The sequence below is a fragment of the Aspergillus stella-maris genome (genome assembly GCF_047715825.1).
Source record: "Aspergillus stella-maris strain CBS 113639 unplaced genomic scaffold BDV14scaffold_37, whole genome shotgun sequence".
Lineage (NCBI taxonomy): Eukaryota > Fungi > Ascomycota > Eurotiomycetes > Eurotiales > Aspergillaceae > Aspergillus > Aspergillus stella-maris.
In genome coordinates, this window is record NW_027396831.1 from 79138 (window position 1) to 99210 (window position 20073).

The 20073-nt window shown below is 52.0% G+C and overlaps 10 protein-coding genes across 10 annotated transcripts; 5 read left to right on the forward strand and 5 right to left on the reverse strand.

The window, feature by feature from the left end:
* Nucleotides 1-588: 588 nt before the first annotated feature.
* Nucleotides 589-3404, reverse strand: BDV14DRAFT_81127 (ketopantoate reductase family protein). The gene is made up of 4 exons (XM_073777582.1): nucleotides 3112-3404; nucleotides 3021-3061; nucleotides 2536-2965; nucleotides 589-2486 (listed from the first exon to the last, which is right to left on the reverse strand). Exons 1-4 carry the CDS (start codon nucleotides 3261-3263, stop codon nucleotides 785-787), a joined length of 2325 nt encoding a protein of 774 aa, XP_073626846.1. The 5' UTR covers nucleotides 3264-3404; the 3' UTR covers nucleotides 589-784.
* Nucleotides 3405-3964: 560 nt separating this feature from the next.
* On the forward strand, nucleotides 3965-4877 carry BDV14DRAFT_175715 (uncharacterized protein). Its single transcript, XM_073769119.1, has one exon. The coding sequence runs from the start codon at nucleotides 4525-4527 to the stop codon at nucleotides 4795-4797; it is 273 nt and encodes a 90-aa protein (XP_073626847.1). The 5' UTR covers nucleotides 3965-4524; the 3' UTR covers nucleotides 4798-4877.
* Nucleotides 4878-6016: 1139 nt separating this feature from the next.
* BDV14DRAFT_209611 (FAD-dependent oxidoreductase) lies at nucleotides 6017-7761 on the forward strand (the record flags this gene model as incomplete). The annotated part of the gene is made up of 2 exons (XM_073775691.1): nucleotides 6017-7114; nucleotides 7205-7761. Exons 1-2 carry the CDS (start codon nucleotides 6511-6513, stop codon nucleotides 7759-7761), a joined length of 1161 nt encoding a protein of 386 aa, XP_073626848.1. The 5' UTR covers nucleotides 6017-6510.
* A 171-nt stretch (nucleotides 7762-7932) lies between these two features.
* On the reverse strand, nucleotides 7933-10199 carry BDV14DRAFT_81157 (CorA family magnesium transporter). The gene is made up of 3 exons (XM_073777583.1): nucleotides 9566-10199; nucleotides 8889-9517; nucleotides 7933-8837 (listed from the first exon to the last, which is right to left on the reverse strand). Exons 1-3 carry the CDS (start codon nucleotides 10109-10111, stop codon nucleotides 8225-8227), a joined length of 1788 nt encoding a protein of 595 aa, XP_073626849.1. The 5' UTR covers nucleotides 10112-10199; the 3' UTR covers nucleotides 7933-8224.
* A 35-nt stretch (nucleotides 10200-10234) lies between these two features.
* Nucleotides 10235-10771, reverse strand: BDV14DRAFT_175718 (uncharacterized protein). The gene has a single exon (XM_073769120.1). The coding sequence runs from the start codon at nucleotides 10654-10656 to the stop codon at nucleotides 10366-10368; it is 291 nt and encodes a 96-aa protein (XP_073626851.1). The 5' UTR covers nucleotides 10657-10771; the 3' UTR covers nucleotides 10235-10365.
* On the reverse strand, nucleotides 10235-13095 carry BDV14DRAFT_175719 (WASP family protein). Its single transcript, XM_073769121.1, has 3 exons — nucleotides 12472-13095; nucleotides 10749-12411; nucleotides 10235-10696 (listed from the first exon to the last, which is right to left on the reverse strand). Exons 1-3 carry the CDS (start codon nucleotides 12679-12681, stop codon nucleotides 10665-10667), a joined length of 1905 nt encoding a protein of 634 aa, XP_073626850.1. The 5' UTR covers nucleotides 12682-13095; the 3' UTR covers nucleotides 10235-10664.
* Nucleotides 13096-13521: 426 nt separating this feature from the next.
* Nucleotides 13522-14081, forward strand: BDV14DRAFT_175722 (uncharacterized protein). Its single transcript, XM_073769122.1, has 2 exons — nucleotides 13522-13756; nucleotides 13817-14081. Exons 1-2 carry the CDS (start codon nucleotides 13624-13626, stop codon nucleotides 13876-13878), a joined length of 195 nt encoding a protein of 64 aa, XP_073626852.1. The 5' UTR covers nucleotides 13522-13623; the 3' UTR covers nucleotides 13879-14081.
* Nucleotides 14082-14223: 142 nt separating this feature from the next.
* On the forward strand, nucleotides 14224-17527 carry BDV14DRAFT_201376 (ssDNA endodeoxyribonuclease RAD1; the record flags this gene model as incomplete). Its single annotated transcript, XM_073773746.1, has 8 exons — nucleotides 14224-14271; nucleotides 14327-14504; nucleotides 14555-14642; nucleotides 14693-14763; nucleotides 14815-14866; nucleotides 14912-15388; nucleotides 15439-16540; nucleotides 16601-17527. The coding sequence occupies 8 exons, from the start codon at nucleotides 14224-14226 to the stop codon at nucleotides 17525-17527; spliced, it is 2943 nt and encodes a 980-aa protein (XP_073626853.1).
* Nucleotides 17528-17580: 53 nt separating this feature from the next.
* Nucleotides 17581-18856, reverse strand: BDV14DRAFT_175728 (translation initiation complex factor eIF1A). The gene is given in 2 exon segments (XM_073769123.1): nucleotides 17581-18540; nucleotides 18552-18856. 1 exon segment carries the CDS (start codon nucleotides 18422-18424, stop codon nucleotides 18095-18097), a length of 330 nt encoding a protein of 109 aa, XP_073626854.1. The 5' UTR covers nucleotides 18425-18540; nucleotides 18552-18856; the 3' UTR covers nucleotides 17581-18094.
* Nucleotides 18857-19059: 203 nt separating this feature from the next.
* On the forward strand, nucleotides 19060-19966 carry BDV14DRAFT_175731 (uncharacterized protein). Its single transcript, XM_073769124.1, has one exon. The coding sequence runs from the start codon at nucleotides 19289-19291 to the stop codon at nucleotides 19853-19855; it is 567 nt and encodes a 188-aa protein (XP_073626855.1). The 5' UTR covers nucleotides 19060-19288; the 3' UTR covers nucleotides 19856-19966.
* The last annotated feature ends 107 nt before the right edge of the window (nucleotides 19967-20073 follow it).

The following is a 20073-nucleotide window of genomic DNA, read 5'->3' on the forward strand; positions in this document are numbered from 1 at the left end:
TGAATGTACTACTTGTATTGTGCATGTGATTCCACGAAACTACAGAGTAATTCTTAATCTTATTGCTGGGTTACGACGAAACAGAGACTCAAGACATTATAATTTCAAAACCAGCCTAATCAACATTTCTTTATGCGCCGCAAATACAACCGTCAAGGAAATATAGGATGCAGGGCCAGCAGCCCTTATAGAACTTTCATACAACAGCAGAAAACAGGATTTCGGGAAGATGATGGCAGCGGACACCAAGAGGGTAATGTACAGTGTGTCATTAGGGTTCCGCAGCTGGGGTTCAAAAGGAGTCATGGTATAATTGCAGCAAGTCAAAATCCGTTCTCGACCAGAGCACTTCTGGCACCGTGTTCATTAGATAAGACAATGTCGCAGGAATGAGAGACCACATGCGATATAAAACACCCACCCACAGATGCGCCCACCCGAATATGAAACAAGAGGAGAATGAGTCAAAACAAAACAACCGCGGCCCTTATGTCCCTTATGTATATGTAATGAACAGAAACAGTACGGCAGGGAGTCAGCTCTTATCCCCTTGCCAGGCATCTCATTAGAAGGTATTCTTTATAACAAGCAAGCAGCGCTGCAACAAAAGGAAAACTCTCAGGATTAGGAAATGGCGTGAATGAATGCTGAGGGGGAAGCAAGACATGCGTATGCGGGAAGGAAGGAAAAGGACAAAGGATGGTGATTATTGTCGCTCTCGGTCGGTGAGGCGACGGAGGGACACGTAGGGGCCGGCGGGTATTGTCGTCGTCTTCGTCTTCGTCTAGCGAACGAGCGCTGCAGCTGCCGCTTGCTGAGCGCCGAGATCGATTTGGCTGCTGTGGGCCGAGTTTTCGGATTCAAGCGTGGCACTAGCTCCGCTATCACCACTCTCCGCGCTGGCGCTCGCACTTCCGGTCAGACTTCTTTGTTTGGGAGTACCCTTGGCGGAGTACGGGTTGCTCACCCCATATTGTTGCTCAATCTGCTGCGGACCTCCCGCATTTCCTTGCCCAGAAGGGTGCCTCGGAACGGGTGCCCGCATGGCCCCTGGTGGTGACGGATGTCCGCCGTTCATTGGGCCATTCATATGCCCATTCATCGGACCGTTAATCGGGCCATTAGGCGGGGCCAGGCCGTCTTGCGCGGTGCCGGGTCGGGGGCCCATTCGTGGGCCAGGGCCGGGGCCGGGGCCACCAAACGGCGTCCCTGGAGATTGGCTGTTTCGCCTGCTCCCGGGGTAGCCGGGGTGTGGTGGGAAATCGCCCATTCGACTGGCGGTGAGTGAGTTGGCACGAGATCCTTGGTGCATCTGGTTTCTATCAACAGCTCCGTATCGGTTGGACGAGTACGCCATCATCGGGTTGTCTCTAAGAGAATCGTGCAGACCGGGAATTTCCTGCATGATCCGATCGCTAGCACGCTTCCTGCCACCTCCAAAGTACCGGCCAAAGGAAGCCCTGCCACCACCACCACCACCACCACCACCACCACCATTGATGTTCATCTCAGGGTTCTTGCGGAATTGGCTGGCGCTCGGTGCCTTCTTTGTCCGTCGAGACGTGATGCTCATCATATCCACGTTGTCCGGGTCAATGTGAGGGACGGGGACGTTCTCCATGGGGTCGAAGTAGTCATCTTCGTCTTCTTCGTCAAAGACCGATCGCGGTGGCGGAGGTCTGCGAGGTCCTCGTCTCATGCTCATTTCTTGCTCTCGAAGCATCAGCTCCCGCTGGCGCAGGGCCAACTCGCGCTCCCTCAAAGCCATATCCGCAGACGGATGGCCGTTTGGAGGCCCGTCGTGATAGCCGTTGGTCGGACCTGGAGGAATGGCACCAGGGGGGATTGCGCCCTCTGGAGCATCGTCGTAGAGCATCAGGTGACTAAATTCTTCGAGGCCTTCTAACGATGGTTCTTTATGGATGCCACGAGGAGGATGAGGATGGGGCTGCTGGCTAGGAGGTCTCGAGCCACCCCGTCCTCTCGGTGGCATCATTCCTGACATGGCTCTGGATGATGGCGGGCGCATTGGGCCGTTTCTGGGAGGGGGAACCGAAGAGACTCTTGGAGGTGGTTGATTGGCAACAGGAGGGCCCATTGGAGCGCCGACAGGAGGGGTTGCCTCTCGGGGTTTGGTCAGGTTCGTTGTGTTGATGTGGTGCAGTAAGGCATATAGAGTTTCGATGCGAGGAACCTTCTTTCCCAGCTGAGTAGCTAACTTGATGGGTGATCCGAGGTATGTCTCGAGTTCCATCGGTCGCCGAGCTTGGAAATCTTGGTACATTGTGCTGGGTGTATCGATGGCAATCATTTTGTCGATCGTCTTTTGGCTAAAGTCGCTCGGGAAAGAGCATCCGTGTGCCATGGCGAGATCGACCAGTTCCTGGATGAGGTCTGAAACCAGTTGACGCACACCCACCTTTTCTAAAAGTTGTTTATGGTTTCCGGTATCAAACATAACGCTCGCCGGATGGAATGCAATAGGTCTGGAAAGTAAGCAAGGACTCAAAAAAAGATTGGGTCAGAAATGCTCACCCTATCATACGCTCAAACTGCTCCTGTCTAATGTTGTTCGAAACCTTGCAGTCAACCTGCCCCGATGCCAGCGTCATTGCCAGCGCCTGGGCCATATCATTCTGGATCTCAGTGGGGATGCCAGAGGTGCTGCTCGTGGCCCCAACCCAGATATCTGAAGAGTTTGTATGCTCGAATTCGCTCGGTCCAGTCTGGGCGATCTCAACGCCGGAAACGAGGGATAGGACGACGTTGGTCGGGAACCGCTGTTCCAAGTGTGACTCGACACCGAGGGTATTCGTTGTATTGACCAAAATGCATGTATGTTGTGGGGTAACGACGGACTCGATAACGGCGGCCAGATCGTAGACATCGGGGAGTGCCTTGACGCACAGTATAACATAGTCGAAGGCGTTTTCTCGCGACGCGGCTTCTTCCGGAGAACGGACGACTAGGAAGGGGAAAGTCAGAAGATGTTGAAATGGGTAATAGAGGATGAAACTCACCATTACGAGGCTTAAATCGCTCTGTTCCAAATGTTTTCGATCTGGATAGAACGTTAGGGGTTGTACATGACTCAACGCGGGCGAAACGTACTTCATAGTCACACCATATTGAGAAACGGCCTCGAAGCCGGACTTCCAGACCAACGTCACGTCACAGGAGGTTGTTGCCTGGAGCCTCCAGGAGAGGAACGCAGAGATGCCATTGCTGCCCACTGAACATGTCTTTGTTAGTCGACGAACCATCTCGGAGCTGGCGGAAGTGGGAAAGGGGATTGCTGAATGATAGCAAGGAGCAAAAAGACAAAATCAAAGCACAATGGCGAATCGGTTGAGCAGGGACCCGGTGTGAGCACTAACCGGACAAAATGCGCAGGCGCGGCGGAGGAGCCATGATAAGCGATCGATCGAAAATGGAAGGAAGCTGTTCCGGCCAGCTAAATGCTGATAATAGGCGATAGACGATACAGTCAAATAACGATGAATAACGACGACTTCAGAGGCAAGGTCACTGCCTAATTAAGGTACCTATCGCGGAACGAGCGGACGCGATTCAAAGATCGAAGCCAGGGCGAGTTCGATACGACGGAGTCGGGAGACAAGGCACCGGCAGGACCGAGAAAAGCAGACGAGAAACGAGGTAGAAAACGAGAGTAGGGAGGGGTGGGAGGAATTAGGAGGAGTAGAAAGGAGACAAAAGAAGGAGGAGAGGGATGGATGGAGGATGAGAAAGAGTGGAAGAGAGAGAAAGAGAGAGGGAGAGAAGACAAGAGGGAGAGATTGTTGAGAGAGATTGGGAGATTGAGAGAGAATAGTACAAGTGATGGATAACGGTGCGAAAGCAGAAAACGGCCAGGCTTCAGGCGGAAAGGCAGCCTGATAGAGTAGAACGTTTTCTACTCCCAGTCTCTCACACTACTTGTTTTTTCTTTTCTTTTTTCCAAACTGCAGTTCTAGTTTCTCCCTAACTAAGTCGTGGATCCCCGCTACAGCTCATCCGGATCCGGTTCCAGGAGGCGTCTGCACAGGAATGTCTATGCTCCATAAGTACGAATGCATCTCTCTTGCAAAGTGAATCCAGTGAAGAGAGGATAGAGTACTCTGTATTCTATGAGAGATTACTGGTACTGTCTACTCTCCTCTACTCTGCCTACTTCCCCTTTTACCATAACCTGTTTAAAATGAATGATTATGCTGAGACACGACAGCACCCGCTAACAGAATCCACACTTGTCGAGAATGAGATCGAGCTCGGTCGGCCCCGGTCAAGTCTTATGCACAATGCAAAGATTTTCTTCCATCTCTCCTTCTAGCTGCTTCCCTGTCATTATGAAACTCTGCCAGATCTGTTCCCTTCATCATATGAGCTCTTGTACGATGTATCTCTCCTGCCGCCGTCACACAGCGAGGAAGCCTTCACAGCAGCTCGGCCTGATAGTCTGCCTCCCGTAAGCTAAGCGGATTGATCGGACATAACCTTGGGTAGCACAGGCTGGGATGCAGGTTCATGGCTTTACTTCTTCCTATTTTCAGATTTACTGCAGGCAGCCGGTTATCTAATCATGATAGACGAAGGGGGAGGCAGTGTTCTTATCCCAGCATGCCAGAGCATACCAGACTATCTCCGGGGAAGGGATCGGCATCCTCTTGCAAGGACAGGAACCGATGCTGTTTGCAGTGCTCTCTGCTGATTGCATCCGGGCTCCGGAACCCTTGGCTCTGTGGCCACCCTCGGCGGCCATGTCAATGGCCAGGTTCCTGCTGTCTCACTCCGTCGTGAGTCTATTCGTACTGCTCGTATCTCCAGACTCTTTTGTCTTGTCCTGGGGTTGTGTGGCACGTTAGCACTCGCCACTGTCGATCCCGATCTACAGTAAAGTAGTGATATACAATCGTTTTAAGAGTACAACGATGTGGACTGTTGCGCGTACTCTGTAAGCTTATCCTCTCTACCTATTGAATGAGTTCAAAGAATACCACAGATAGAGTCGATATCTGCGATCGCATTCAGAGAAATTAGCCCAGACTGCTATCAGGTATCGGGCCTGCGATCGTATAGAAAATAAATTGGAGGAGGACTGGGCTTGGACGCTAAGCAGCAAGAGCAGAAATTCCAGTTGCAAACTTGGATGTCGCTCCACTCAGAACAAAGATAGAAACATTTCTGATAGTTATCATTGGCTGCGGCAGGGGCCAGACTCCTTTGGGCCCCACCAGGTTATTTTCAGGTTGGAACTGGGACTGAACTGGAACTGGAACTGGGAATCTTGGTTTCTTAGGTCAATGCCCTTGTGCTGACTAGCTGTTCGGTACTTGTGTGCACGGTTTCTATTATGGCTTTCCTGTTGTTCGTCTGTATATTCTTTGAATTCACTTGATACTGTCAACTACGTTATGATTGAGTTGAACATTAAGAAAATAAAAAGCCTTTGACGTCAAGATGATCTCACCCAAGCTTCCACCCGCACGATCAGCCACACGACTGGCCCATCACTCTATTTCCCATCGCGAGATTCGCAACTCTCATTTCGCTTCTCCACTGCAATTACTCCCGCCTGCCGCCGCCGTTGAGCCATCCCCGTGTCTGGCTGTTTGTGGCTGAACTAGCAGTATTCCCCTTATCAGTAGTCGATAGTAAACATTTGCCAGACGGAGCATGTAGCACAGCGCATTGCGGTTCAGACCAGACGTCGCTTGGAATTACTGGTTTGCCACGGCGCAGTTTGCTTCTGTACAGAGTAGAGATAACTCAGCAATTGACTTCGTATTCAGGTTCGAGGTTCCACGCTTAGGAAACATATCCCGCCTACGTTGTGCCTGCCACGTTGGCCACGAATTGGGTGTCGCGTCCGCGCATTGCCCCGAAGCTAAGTGTACAGTCAGCTCAGTTTACTCTCCACTGCCAACTCTCAGAAGCTTGGCCTGAACTGCTGCTCGTCCAAGGCTGGTTTATATACGCGAGGTCTTGGCTATCTCAAATGGCAAATGCCAAACTGACTGCTAGATCGATCTTGCATTCTTCACCGCTGAAAATCTCACTGTAGCGACCGTCTGAGCTGTACCTACATACATCGGTGTGTTTGGGCCGTTTCAGCCGTGTCAGAAACCTGAATCCTGATTCCTGATGTCTGGACTGGAGACTACAGAAATACTGAGTACTCCATACTATTACTAACCATCAGCTACTTCCTAGTACAGCAGAAGCTATGGCCCCCAACTGCGTTAGCACTGACAGAGTCCTGTCGGACTCGGACTTCCTTGCAGCCTCAGACACCAGGCAGCCTAAGCTTTCCGGGGACCCATGGACGGCCGATCCGCTCTGCAGTGCTGACCCCGTTCGGACATTAGATTTACCCGAGTGAGTATCTTCTATACAACGGATTCTCTAACCCCCGAGTCTCTTCAACTATAAAAAAGCCAATATTCTCAACCAGATCAATACTGCCCGATTCAATTCCTCTATCATCCAAATATACACCTCACAATCTCAACAATGTCTATCCCCCGCATCGCCATCATAGGCGCCGGCCCAGCAGACCTAACCCTCTCCCTCCTCCTGCACAAGCAATCCATCCAAAACACAATCTATGAACTACGTCCAAAACCCACATCTGAACTACCAAGATCATCCGGCTCTTTAGACCTGCACGAAGAATCCGGCCTCGTGGCCCTTCGCGAAGCTGGGTTATATGAGTCCTTCCAATTCCTATCAGGCGAATGCTCTGAAGCACAGCGCGTATTTGATCAAGAAGGAAGCATCATTTACGAAGATGAAGGCGAACTAAGTGAACGTCCTGAAATCGAGCGAGATGCCCTAACAAACCTCCTGACAAATTCACTGCCGGAAAATACCATTCGGTACGGGCACAAGCTTCTCTCTGTTACTGAGATGGCAACGAAAGGAGTTGAACTGGATTTCGGCCGCAACGGAACAGCAATATACGACCTAGTAATAGGCGCAGATGGCGCCTGGTCGCGTGTACGGAATGCACTTACGGCTGAGAAACCAAACTACACGGGAACCCAACTCATCACAGGCACGATAACCAATATCAGCACACGCTTTCCACGTCTCGCAGACTTAGTCGGAAAAGGAAGTTTCTAAGCCCTCGGAAACAGACACGGCGTGATGTCCCAGCGTGGATCGGGGGATTCAGCTCGCATCTACACATTCCTCTCTTTACCAGACGAAGATTACCCCACGACATCAGGGCTAAAGGACACATCTCTACAAGCCGCAAAAGAAACACTCCTCACCGACGAAAAATTACTCGGCTCCTTTGGCCAGACGATAAAGAATCTAGCTTCAACATCCTGGGAAATGACACCAGAATTCACATCAAACGACAAACTCAACATAAAACCACTCTACACCCTCCCACCAAATACATCCTTCCCTCATCCAAAAGGCTCAAATATAACCCTCATCGGCGACGCCGCGCACCTCATGCCTCCCTGGGCAGGTGAGGGCGTTAATCTCGCGATGTGGGATTCGCTGTTACTTTCTCGCGCCATCACTACGGCATTTGAGGAAAGTCGGGATGCATGCGCCGAGACGTTCCTGGAGGTCTTGAGCCCGCTATTGTTAGAATTCGAAGAGGAGATGTTTTCCCGCGCGGGGGAGAAGGCTGAAGAGACGAAGGGCAATGGGGAGATGATGTTTAGTGAAGATGGGGCGAAGGTCTTTAAGAAATTTTTCGAGAGTGTATATGGGGCGCAGGATGGCGAGGGGGGGCGGGTTTGAGGTAGAATCGGTAATGGCGAGAAGGATGGATGGATGGGCGGGTGTGGCTTTATGTGTATTTATGTGTAGAATCATGTAACTATAACTAGGGATTATGTATATAGAACAGATCAGTTTTAGATATATAGGTATAATTTATATACTTATAGATAAAGAAACCCCAAAATTGGTTAAGTATATCCACATTGATTGAGAGGTAAAGGTCTATGTACAAGATAGATGAAATCTATAGACATCGAAAGTGAGATTGTAGGTGGTAACTAGTCATACATCTCCAACCAGAAGGTTGGACGGGAGGGAAGAATTATTACGGAGTACAAGAAGTCTATGTAGATGAGAAACACCACTTCAAACTCCAGCGGTGCATAAAGTCGCGAACATCCAGTCGTGAATGTCAAAGTGTCGGGCTTCGTCGTATAGTCAGAGACTTGAGAGGGCGAAATACGGAGAATGGCGATCAAGATTAAGCGGAAGTAGATCCGGAATCATCGTCAGCCTTTGCAGATTTCCCCGCATCCTTCGAGCCGGCGGCCTGGGTCTGGCTCTTCGACCCGGAAGCAGACTCGGAAGGAAACTTCAGCGCTTTCTTCAACGACGCCGCCCTCCCCGCCGTGTTGCTGGCTGAATTCCTCGCCGCCGCTTGCGCAGCCGCACTATCCTTGATACGTTTCATCCGCTCAGCCCGTCCCTCACCAGGCAAACTCCCCCAAACAGGCTCGATGCTATCCGCACGCCAGTTAGCACGGTGCCCCTGCAACGCAGCGCCATGCCGACTATGCGCGTGCGAGTGGATAGGTATAATCGGGGTCCCGCCGACGCCAGACTCGCCCCACATGCGGACGCGTTGGAGCTTACGTAGTTTTGCAAGCCCGTAGACGCAGACGAGGGCGGAGATGGCGAAGCAGGTGACTGAGACGGCGCCGAAGCCGAGGTCTGATTCTTCGATGAAGTTTTTCAGGTTCATGCCGTAGAGGGCGGAGAAGAGGGTTCCTGTTGCGAGGCCGAGGGTGCCGATGGAGAACTTCAGGTCGAGGAGCATGAGGGAGTTGCGGTTTGCGTCGAGGATGGCTTTCACTCTGTTGAATTGAGTTAGTGGTGGGCTGGTGAGTTTGTATGGGGAGGCTTACACTTCTTCTGTGTTGCGGATGTTTGTCACGAGGTTTCCGCTCGACTGCACGATTTCGTCGCAGACTTTGTGGTATGACTCAAGCATCATCTCGACTTCCTGGTGGTCATGTTCCTCCCGGTGAACGCCCTTTGCTCTTTCGCTCAGGTACATAGAAGCAAGATCGTCATCGGCTTCTAGTAAGTCGTCGATGGCATCTCGGACAAGTCGCGCCTTTTGCTCAAAGGTACCTAGCTTCTTGGAGTAGATAAGCAGATGTCGCAACTTGTCCCGGTCAATGTCTTCTTCCAAAGCGCGCAGGACGCGAACGACGGGCTCCCGAACACCATTGAATTCCTCTTCCAGACCAGTGGTCACACTTATCATCACTGCTTCCAGTGCCCGGAACTCATACGGCAAGGTACCTCCAGCCTGCGCCTGCTTCTGTCGCAGCTTTCCCTCCAAATCATAGACGAATAACGACTGCATATATGAATCTGTTGAGCCATAGGCATCGAATACCAGGACGCGATCCGCTTTGATAAGTACTCGAAGATGAAGCAAGTTGATTAGAATAGTACTGGGTCGCACGAAGATATGAGGTAATGTCGAGGAATCGATTTTTCGGAGATCGCGCGGAAGAAGGCCATACTACAGTCATTAGTCTCAGCCGCTGCCACTCTGTACGTCGATACTAACCTTAGCAATAAGCTCACTCTTCTTGAACTCTCCATTCATCAGGGTCACATTCCCGTTGATATCAAACTCTGTACATCGGAGGCGCAGCTCGTTCGAGGCTTTCGCTGCTAGCGCTCGTGCAAGGCTCAATCCTCCATCTGTATCGTCGAGCAATGAAGGGCCTCGGTTCTCCGGCGCTGGCTTCTTGCGCTTAAAGTCCCAGAATCTTTTAAGTATAGAGCGATTCTTGGTGGTAGAGAAATTCCGACACTGTGGCGGTCTCGCGGGCGTTTGGAACGCGTTTGTAGATGACGGGAGGAGAGAGTTCTCGCATCGCGGAGTGTAGTTTCGTGATAATATGGTCGCATCGGAGAAAGCGCAATCCGGTCGACACAACGGCTTGCCCAACGATGCCAACTTAGAAGACCGCGCCGGCAGCTTCGTCGAGAAGCGGCGGCATGCCGACGGCTGGTTCGTCGAATAGAGGACGGACTCGGACTGAGCGCGCAGAAATCGGAGGAGAGACGCGGAAGGGACAGACGGGTTCAAGGACGACTGTGGAAGCATTGCGCTCTGGTGCTGGCAAGAAGCGTAGCAGAGCCGTCTGCCTTGATGTCTTCCAGCGATTTTACATCCACTTCGTGATCCGCGGTGGTGCTGGCTCAGCCTTTCCGCTCTTTGGGTTTTCCGCATACATATACCGGTCGGATTAACTATTTCCCGCAGTCGACTTATGGTCACCATATTAGGGTTGTTGGTTAGTTTGAGTATTCAAATTCATTAGAACACTGCTAAAGCACCATAGTTACCTGTTAAAATGTCTACGGGCCACAAACTCGTACTGTATTAATATAAGCTCTGTTCATTCCTTCTATACAACACGAAAAGCGCTGCAAAGATTGTAGCCTTAACAACGCTGCAATGACCGTCGACGGACAGTACACAGAAGTCCAACGCGGAATCTTTGTAAAGCTCGACCAACGCCTCCTTCCAAAGTGCAATCGGGGAATCGCTGAAGGAGACAAATGACTACAAGAGCGGACAATAGAGGTATCAAGAGGTGAAGGAAGCCGCGTATCAAAGCACATAAGTAGAATAAAAGGAACCTGCATTTTGTCGCTCACCAATCGTCATCGTCATCTTTCTCATCATCTGTTGCCGTGTTAGGACTGTCATCAGAGTAGTTAGAGGGATTAGTACTTACCACTACCGCTGACCTTCTGCTTTCTCTTCGCCAAGGCCGCCTGCAATGCTCCGGCCATCCCTGGAGGGCCAGCACCGGCACTTGGGGTTGCCGCTGACGATTCACTAGCTCCTCCTGGAACGGCGGCTCCACTTCGGTCCTTCTTCTCGGAATCCTTGACCTTTTTCAGGCCTCCACCGCCTTGACCACCTGAAGCTCGAATAGCAGCCATCAAATCGTCCCTACCGCCGCTAGGCTGAGGCAATGGCGGTGCTGCTCCGCCAGGTGGTGGTGGAGGGGGGGGTGCTCCAGCACCAGGAGGAGGTGGCGGAGGAGGCGGTCCACCGGCACCTGGGGGCGGAGGCGGTGGTGGTGGTGGCGCGGCGCCTCCTGGCGCTGGTGGGGGAGGTGGAGGAGGCATTGGAGGGCCTGAGCTCGCTGGTGGGGGAGGAGGTGGTGGGGGTGGCCCGGTTGCGCTTGGCCGAGGAGGAGGCGGAGGGACTGCACCTGCCGAGGGAAGCGGAGGAATAGGTCGTGAGGCACCAGGGACAGGCGGAGGCGGAGGCGGTTGAGACGCCGGACTTCTCGGTGGAGGAGGCGGGGGTCCGCCGACAGGGGCAGCATTGGGAATCTTAGGCGGAAGTTGCGGCGGAGATGCAGGGCTTGCTGTGCGCGGGGGAGGAGGTGGTGGTAGTCCCGGACTATTCCTTGGCGGTGCTGACACCTTCCGTTCCCCTTGGAATGGAGGTGGCACTCCGAATCGAGTGGGTCCGTCGTCCATTGGAGCTTTCGGGGGTCGAGGCGGCGGAGGAGGCCCAGGAGCGGCACCCGACGACGCTCGTGCGCGTGCTGGAGGAGCTGGAGGTCCTGTGTGGGCGAATTTCCCGGCAGTTGCGATGGGAGGAGGCGCGCGGAACTTTTCACGCGGCGGCGACGGTTCTCGCGGGGGAGTGGGAGCTGCATCTTCGTCTGGTTTGGCCTGAGTCTTGCGCGTCGGCGGTGGTGGCGGAGGAGCACCACGTCGGCTGCCTGCACTACTGCCAGTGTGCTGAGGACTGACGGAACTGGCCTTGTGAGGTAGTGCAGAGGGAGGAGGTGGAGGAGGCGCCTTGCCTCTCCTGTCGTCACCGGGTGGTGTCGCAGACTGCGCTTCGGTAGCTTGCTTCTGTTCGATATATTGCTTAATAAAGTCGGCATTGTCGGCAATCTGATCCTCCGTGAAACCCATCGCCTCGAGCTCGCTGAGAAGCCCCTTCCATGATGGGTCGCTTGTGTCGAAAGGCAAGTCCTTACGAGGCGGGGTAGCAGCCAGGGCTGGTGGTGGTGGAGCGACCTGAATAGTAGGCGCCGGTGGAAGTTCCGCAGGTGTTACGTGCGTTGGTGCGCTTGACCGTCCAAGGAGACTGCCGAATAATGACCGACCCATGCCGCCATGTTTTCCGTTCGTAACTGGTGCAGGACCTTGTCCTCGAGTGGACGCGAAAGGGGTTTGCCGTGTCTCTTTGCTTGCATTCTTCTCCCGCTCTATCATTTTCTTAATGAATGTCTTGGCCTCTTTCTCATCCGCGAACGATAGTCCGGCGGGGCAATCGTCCAGCTCGAATGTGTGGAAGAACGTTCGGTCTTGGTTATACTGGAAGTTCTCGTAGATCTCCTGGTCCCAGATAACACCCTTATTGGCAGGCTACAACAAGAGCGCAATGTTAGAACGTAACTGGGAGCAAAAATAGCGCCAATCACTTACCGATACATCCACCAACTTCAGCCAAAAGGTGCGTCCGACCAAGTCATTTGCCAGCACGACGGCGCCTTGTAAGCCGGTATAGGCCCATTTGTGCGGATCCGGGTAGGCGACGAAGAGCCGCGCGACTGCTACAGCATGTATCTTATTTGCCGGCTTCGAGACATTTCTCTTCACCGTCTCCTTGTCGGCGTCACTAAGGATAGATGGCATGTCGGGTTGAAGCGGGGCTAGGTTGCGGATTTGAGGGGTCGAGGGTACGGAGCGCTAGGGGAAGTGGTCTTTCAAGTGAGGTGCCCAGGGGACATGGCAGGGAATATAGGATAATGGCGGAGGGCGCTTGGTTTCTAGGCACAAAGACAGCTGATCCTGTCAGCGGCAGAGACGGATCGTAGCTGGGCGATAGGAGGTGCGGAGGGTTGGGCCGATATCGAGGTCGGGAGCCCGGTTAGGTCGAAGAAAGGGGCAAAAGGTTCGCAATAGGGAGTAGTGAGTGAGGGCTCCTAGCAATGTATAGGAGAGCGAAAGAAGCAGGTCGCCAGGCGAAGTTGAGTGACGGCAGATGGAGTGACAGGCAGACGGCGAGCGGAGTGGCAGGCACACTAAAGAGGCACCGCCCAGTGGGGAACTCTAGGCCACTGGGCAACAACAGCCTTACGCCATGCAAGTCACTACACGAATACGCTCTTTTGTACCAGTACTACAAGAATGGGCTTAGATTAAGCAGAAGGAGATTCTTTTGCAACCAGTGGATTCGAATCGTTCTTGTATATCGTGTTCTCGTCTTGCATTTCCTCCAATCCATCATAATAGGCAGAACTATATGTTTTAGTCAGGGTCTACAAAGAACACCATGACAGTGCGCAAAGCAACCAAGCCTCCCCACATAGATGAAACCAACGATAGGGACATGCGATATCACTTCTCACTTCGTACCCTGAGCCTTTCTGGTCATGGTCCGGCTTTTTTACCCTTCCCAAATGACGTCACATTGCCTCCATGCTTCACGAAGTACCTATAAAATCACCTCCCTCCAGGCAATCACTTTCTTCAACCTTCATCCACTGTGGCACAGTCTTCGAATATACTCAATTACTAAGATTTGATACTCAGAGCAATCGACTTCCAGTTTTGAACTACCTTCTCCATACCGAAATGCCTGTCTTCCCAGACCCCAAGACCTTCGCTCCAGGAACTGGTAGCAACGACGAGCCCTCGAACTCCCAGGACCAGAACAAGAAGGCCAACGCTCAAGATTTCAGCTCAAAGGGTCCCCAGATTCCTGATAGTGAGTGATTTCGTCCATGTCCCGCCGCTGAGATACGTTCAGAAGGCTGACTACTAGTAGACATGCCGCCCAAGGCGTCCCGCGAGGAAACTGAGGCCCGTATGAAGGAGTTGAACAAATAAGCACTCGTCAATGATAGGGACCGGTCATGAATTCGATGCTCTTAACGATTTATGATGTATAGTAGCTGGTATTAGGGTCATATAATCTCAAATTGTTCATCAGGGACATTCAAGACGGATATGTATGTATGTAGACAATATACATTTCATGCAAGACAATCAATCATCCAGCAAAGAGAGCGAGAATCTTGTTCGAACTTATCCAATTCCAAGGACAGAGTAGATACAAGTCGAACGTCAAAAGTACTCGAGGCCTGTATAGATTGCATCATACCACGTGACTACGTGTTCACCTCCAGCGTCACTTCGCGTTCAGAGCTGACTGATCGCGTAAAGAGGCTCCTCATGCCGCCTGAACGACAGAATGCGCCGGTGAAGCTGTCCTTGCCGTTGGTAAGTATTTTCACCTGCATAAAACTTCAGAGTACATCTCGCTGACAGAAACTAGCAATTCCAGCAGGACATCTTCACCGAACTCCGCGGGGAGGATGAGCTGGTCATTCTCGCTCGGGGCCTGGGGCTTCTCCGCTTGATAACGAACTTACTGCATTTCTACGATGCAGCAGGGAATAATTTAGTCTTGTTGGTCGGAGCGGACGATCGGGAAAATGAATGGATTGGCGAGGGTGTGTTGGCCGCTCGACATTCCGTCGCCGCGCTTGCTAACACTTCAAAGCTCTGGCCGAGCACTATGCAATCAGCAAGACTCCGCTCGCCCGGGGCCTGAAGGTTATCAATACTGATAGGGCCACGGTGCCAATGCGGTGGGTGTGCTCTTCGAGAATCTTGAGCTTGAGTACTGATAGCCGTCCAGAGAGAAGATATACGCCGAAGGTGGTATTTTGAGTGTGACATCCAGAATACTGGTTGTGGATCTGTTGTCTAGTACTGTCCCGCTTCCAGAATATTTCGCTACAGCTTACTGACCTACTGCAGAACTCCTTGATCCAGAGAAGGTGACAGGACTAGTGGTACTTCACGCTGACAAGTGAGACTGCCCCCAAGCTTACCTATGGCCATACTGACAAAGTAGGATTATCGCAACATCAACAGAAGCGTTTATTATTCGGATATACCGCCATGCCAATAAAAGTGGCTTCCTGAAAGCATTTTCCGACTCCCCCGAACCTTTCACAACAGGCTTTGCACCCCTGGCCAACTCTCTTCGTAATCTCTTCCTGCGAAAGGCATCGCTATGGCCGCGTTTCCACGTTACGGTGGCCGAATCGCTCGAGGGCCACCGAAAGGCCGAAGTCATAGAACTCGAGGTTCCCATGAGCGATAAGATGCGAGAGATCCAGAACGCCGTGCTCGAATGCGTAGAACTCTGCATCGGAGAGCTCAAAAAAGCAAACACGGGCTTGGATATGGCTGATTGGACGTTGGATAGTGCTCTCCATAGGAGCTTTGACATTGCTATTAGACGTCAACTTGATCCTATGTGGCACCGCGTGAGTTTTAGGACTAGGCAGATCGTCAGTGACCTCAGTGATCTTCGGGCAATACTTCAGTGAGTGAGCCCCCGTCCTTTGTCAATCGGTCTGTGCTGACTGAGACCAGCGCGCTAGTCACTTACGATGCTGTCTCGTTTGTGAAATACCTCGATACCATCGTCACCGCGCATTCCCCACCTCCAGGATCCACGAGACACAACTACTCACCATGGCTGTTCCTCGACGCGGCCCATGTTCTTTTCCAGACCGCAAGGTCTCGAGTTTACGAAGGCAAGATTGGCAACGACCCTACTTACTCGTCTATGAACTCTTTACCTACAACACTCCGGCCTGTCTTGGAAGAACAGCCCAAGTGGGAAGTACTAGCCGAAATACTCGAGGAGATCGAAACCGATGCATACATGAACCCGGTCAACACAGACGAATCAAATAGCACAGTGCTGATCATGTGCGCGGATCAACGGATGTGCCGCCAAATTCGAGAGTATCTGGGAACTATGCATACCAAGGTTGAAGATGAGAGGAAGGAAGACGCAGATGAAGACGAAGACATGCAAGAGAAGAGACGCTCGGCAGATGTGATGCTCCGCAGGAAATTAAGGGAGTATATCAGTTGGAAGCGCTCATTGTCCAACGTCAACAAAAATCTGTCAGGACAGACTGCAAACGAGACACCCCAAGCAGGGTCAGGGCAGAACTCACCACGACCCTTGAACCAGCAAGGAAGAGCACCGCCCAATAAACGTCGCCGAGTAAGGGGTGGAGGAGCAGCATCCGTCGCAACGCCTCGCCCTCCAAACAGCAGTGTCCAAGCAGAGACAGAGCCATCAGGGCAAATGTCCGGTCTACTAAACGAGATCCAGCCCACGGAAATCGAGGAAACGTTGAAGGACGAGATCATCATCGATGACTTTGAAGACACGGGTGACTTCTATGAGCTATATGATATGGATGACTTGATCATGGTCCATCCGTTTGACGGGGACATGGATGAGCATATTCTTGAAGAGGTTCGTCCCCGGTACATCATTATGTACGAGCCCGATCCAGCTTTCATCCGCCGGGTAGAGGTATACCGCAGTTCTCACGTTGGACGGAACGTGAGAGTATACTTCATGTACTACGGCGGCTCCGTCGAAGAACAGCGGTACCTCAGCACCGTCCGACGCGAGAAGGACTCATTCACCAAGCTCATCAAGGAGAAGAGCGTACGTCTTCCTTGCCCTCAGCCCTCCCCATCAACAGCAAATTAACACAAAAGAAATCAGAACATGGCCGTAACCCTAACCCACGACAAATCCGCCGAAGACCCCCAAGAACAATTCCTCCGAACAGTAAACACCCGCATCGCAGGCGGCGGCCGCCTAACAGCAACAGCCTCCCCACCCCGAGTGGTAGTCGACGTCCGCGAATTCCGCTCTGCCCTCCCCTCCCTCCTCCACGGGAACAACATGATCATCGTCCCCTGCCAAATAACAGTCGGCGATTACATCCTAACGCCCGATATCTGCGTCGAGCGGAAATCCGTCCGTGACTTACTCCAATCCCTCCGAAACGGTCGACTATATAACCAAGCCGAAACAATGACGCAGCATTATAAGTCCCCGCTGCTCCTCATTGAATTCGACGAGAATAAGTCCTTTACGTTTGATGCGTTTACGTCAGCGGCTACACCCGGGACATCCTTCCTAACGGACTTTGGGTTTTCGTCTTCTGGGGCTGTCACTACGAGTTTGAGTTCTAGTTCTGCGCTGATTAATCCCAATGCGCCGAAGTCAGCGCAGCATCTTCTTGTTCTGTTGACGCTTGCGTTTCCGCGGCTGAAGATCATCTGGTCGTCTAGCCCGTATCAAACGGCTGAGATATTCGCTGAGTTGAAGAAGAATGCGCCTGAGCCCGATCCCGTGCGCGCGGTACAAATAGGGCTGGACGTGGATATCAGCCTTGAAGCGGGCTCGGGAGATGTGATGACGGCTACGGGAATCGAGCATCGCACGTTTAATCTGCTGCCGCAGGAGATGTTGAGGGCTGTACCGGGGGTTTCGCCGCAGGTATTGGAGCGGTTGATTTTGGAGATGGGGAATATTAGTGAGGTTGCAAATATGAGTGTTGAGGAGTTGGATCCGTATATGGGGATAGAGGCGGCGAGACAGGTTGTTGGGTTTTTTGGGAAGAGTGTTTTTGAGGGGGGTTAGAAGATATACTACAGCATGTACGATCAAGGTGTACTACGAAGAAAAAACATAATGGGAAGTCTATGATTCGTAACCCTTTCATTAATCTATCATCCAAGCTTTTTCGACATAAAGAAATGAGCAAGGTGCATGAGAGGGAGTTCAGAAAGAAGTGCTGACACGAGATTCAGCACAGCTGATCCTGGAGTGTCGCACCCCGTTTCTGAAGACCCGGAGAACATTTTTCACAACGAATGCGCCGGACCAAGGACAGGTAGCCAATCCATTATCATAATCATCATGAGAGTAAGTCTCCGGTGTTCCGAATATCGATAATCCATACTGGGAGCTTGAAGGAGCACTGGTCTTGACGGTGGGCCGAAGCGGGGAGGTCCCGCGAACCACGATGTCTCGTCTCGCGTCGTTTATCGTTCGTGGTGAGTGGGCGGAGGTGAAGTAGACTCTCGCCGCGGTGGTATTTGACTTGTCACGAAGGATAGAAACGAAGGTCGATAATGTCGAAGCTGGCGGGAAGAACCCAGTGGCTCTTGGGAGTATGGATAAAGATATCGGCAGATGGTGAGGAGTTTAGAGATCGTCGATATCGACTTCCTTCTCTTCTTCGCTGTCGCGGTCCTCGTCGAACTCGACGTTGTCCTCGAAACCTTCGTGCCCGTAGGTGTCGGTCTCGTTGATCTTGGCGTGCTCAGGCAGCTCGCCGTAGGCCTTCAGACTTCTGGCCTCGTCGGCGGTGTACTTCATGATGACGTCGCCCTTTTCGTCTTGGTAGTCACGCAGCGAGAGAAGGATGATATCGCCCTGGTTGATCCAGACCTTCTTCCTCAGCTTGCCACGGATGTGTGCGAGTCGCTTCTCGCCGTCGAAGCAGAGGGCCTCAAGACGGCCGTTTCCGAGCATCTTCACGACCTGCGCATACTCCTGGCCTTCCTCCTTGAAAACGAGTTCACGCTTCTCGTTGTCGTTCTCGTTCTTACCGCGGCGACGGTTCTTACCGCCCTGTTTAAAGATTTGGTTAGCATCTGGTCATCGAGGCAAAACAACGCTCAAAGCTGTTCCCGCAGCGCACCCTTCTTTCCATATTCCGCCACAATATTTCCGATAGAATATATGGTGTGACCCAGGCGGAATATTGTGGTGGAAGCAGAGGCGAAGTTGGGCGCACACAGCGAAAATCCGGCAAAGCGGGGTGGACGGAGAAAAGCGAAAGCAAGTCATACCTTTCCCTTGTTCTTGGGCATACTGAAATGTCCCTAGCAGTAGTTTGCTGGGAGCGGTATGCCGGATCGAAAGATCGTAATGGAGACCGGAGTCAAAGGGTGAAAGAGGATGGGCAGCCGAAGAGAGGAGGAAGTGGGGGGAAATTGTGCCTTTAAATCTCGCTCTCAATCAGGTTTGTGATGGCTTATGTCATCGGCGGTGGCGGCCTGATCATGCCTAAGGCTCGCAAGGGAACAATAAGAGGCTCTCTCACCGCCTGATTTTTAATGCCGGATTGTTCTGGCAGCTCTATTCTATACATCGTTGCTGTTGCTGGTTGTTCTCACTGTTCGCCATTCTTTTCTGACCCTTTGACTGCTACGCTGGGATCTTAGGCTCTAGAAAGTCTTCATAATCTCGTTCGTTCTCAGGCGCACATCGCCTCCAGCCATCCTCCAGCCATCCGCGCACACCTAGATACTAATCTACTCGTTTTCGCCTTCAAACCTTCATGATAACCTCGAGCCGAACCCTGCTTTTCTTCGTGGTGCTCTGTCTCTAATAATGTCGAAGAAACTTCCAATACCAACGAAGTTATTCTCTGCAACCTTCTCCGAAAAGCAGCTTCTCTCACCAATCGCTCTACGGTACCTGGGTATCTCCGGAATTGTTACTCCAATCACGCCAAAGATTCGGCATATGTGTGAGAATCGCGACCGGAATACATTATGGTGGAGAGTCTCGACCGGTAATTTGGCCAATTACAAACGAGTTGTCCGGTCATGGTGCGCGCGGAGAGCGCGGGTTATCTTTACACAACAACTGAAAGCACACGGCTACGATGCAGATGGCAAAAGGCTACCAAGATCAGATCCCAAGTCCGCTCTTGCGCGTTCCAAGAATTTGAGGGGTACTGTTAGTATCATGCTCAATCAATCGTCTCTTGGCGGGGACGGTGTCGCGTGGCAGATGGCGATGAAGGATTTGGTGGAAGCTGTGGTCAAGAAGCAAGAAATCGTACCGATTGAACCCAAGGGGAGGAAGACTGTAATGCGGAATCAAGACAGGCTGGTTTACGACAGGCTGGGCAAGCCTTGGACGCCTCGGGGTCGGACTGGCACCCGAAGATGATTATTTTGTGATGACTGTTTGAGTGATACCCATGTATTAATAGCTATAGAGATAGAATAGACTTTGACCGTGCTGTTATCCACGGACTAGAGAGATTTCAGAGTATTTAGGACATACATACTTGATCTAATTTCTATTCATGTTGTTCCTGGCTGGTGATGACGAATGCTCCTGACACATGCGGCTCCCCAGTCGGGCTCAGCTTGGCATCTTCGCTA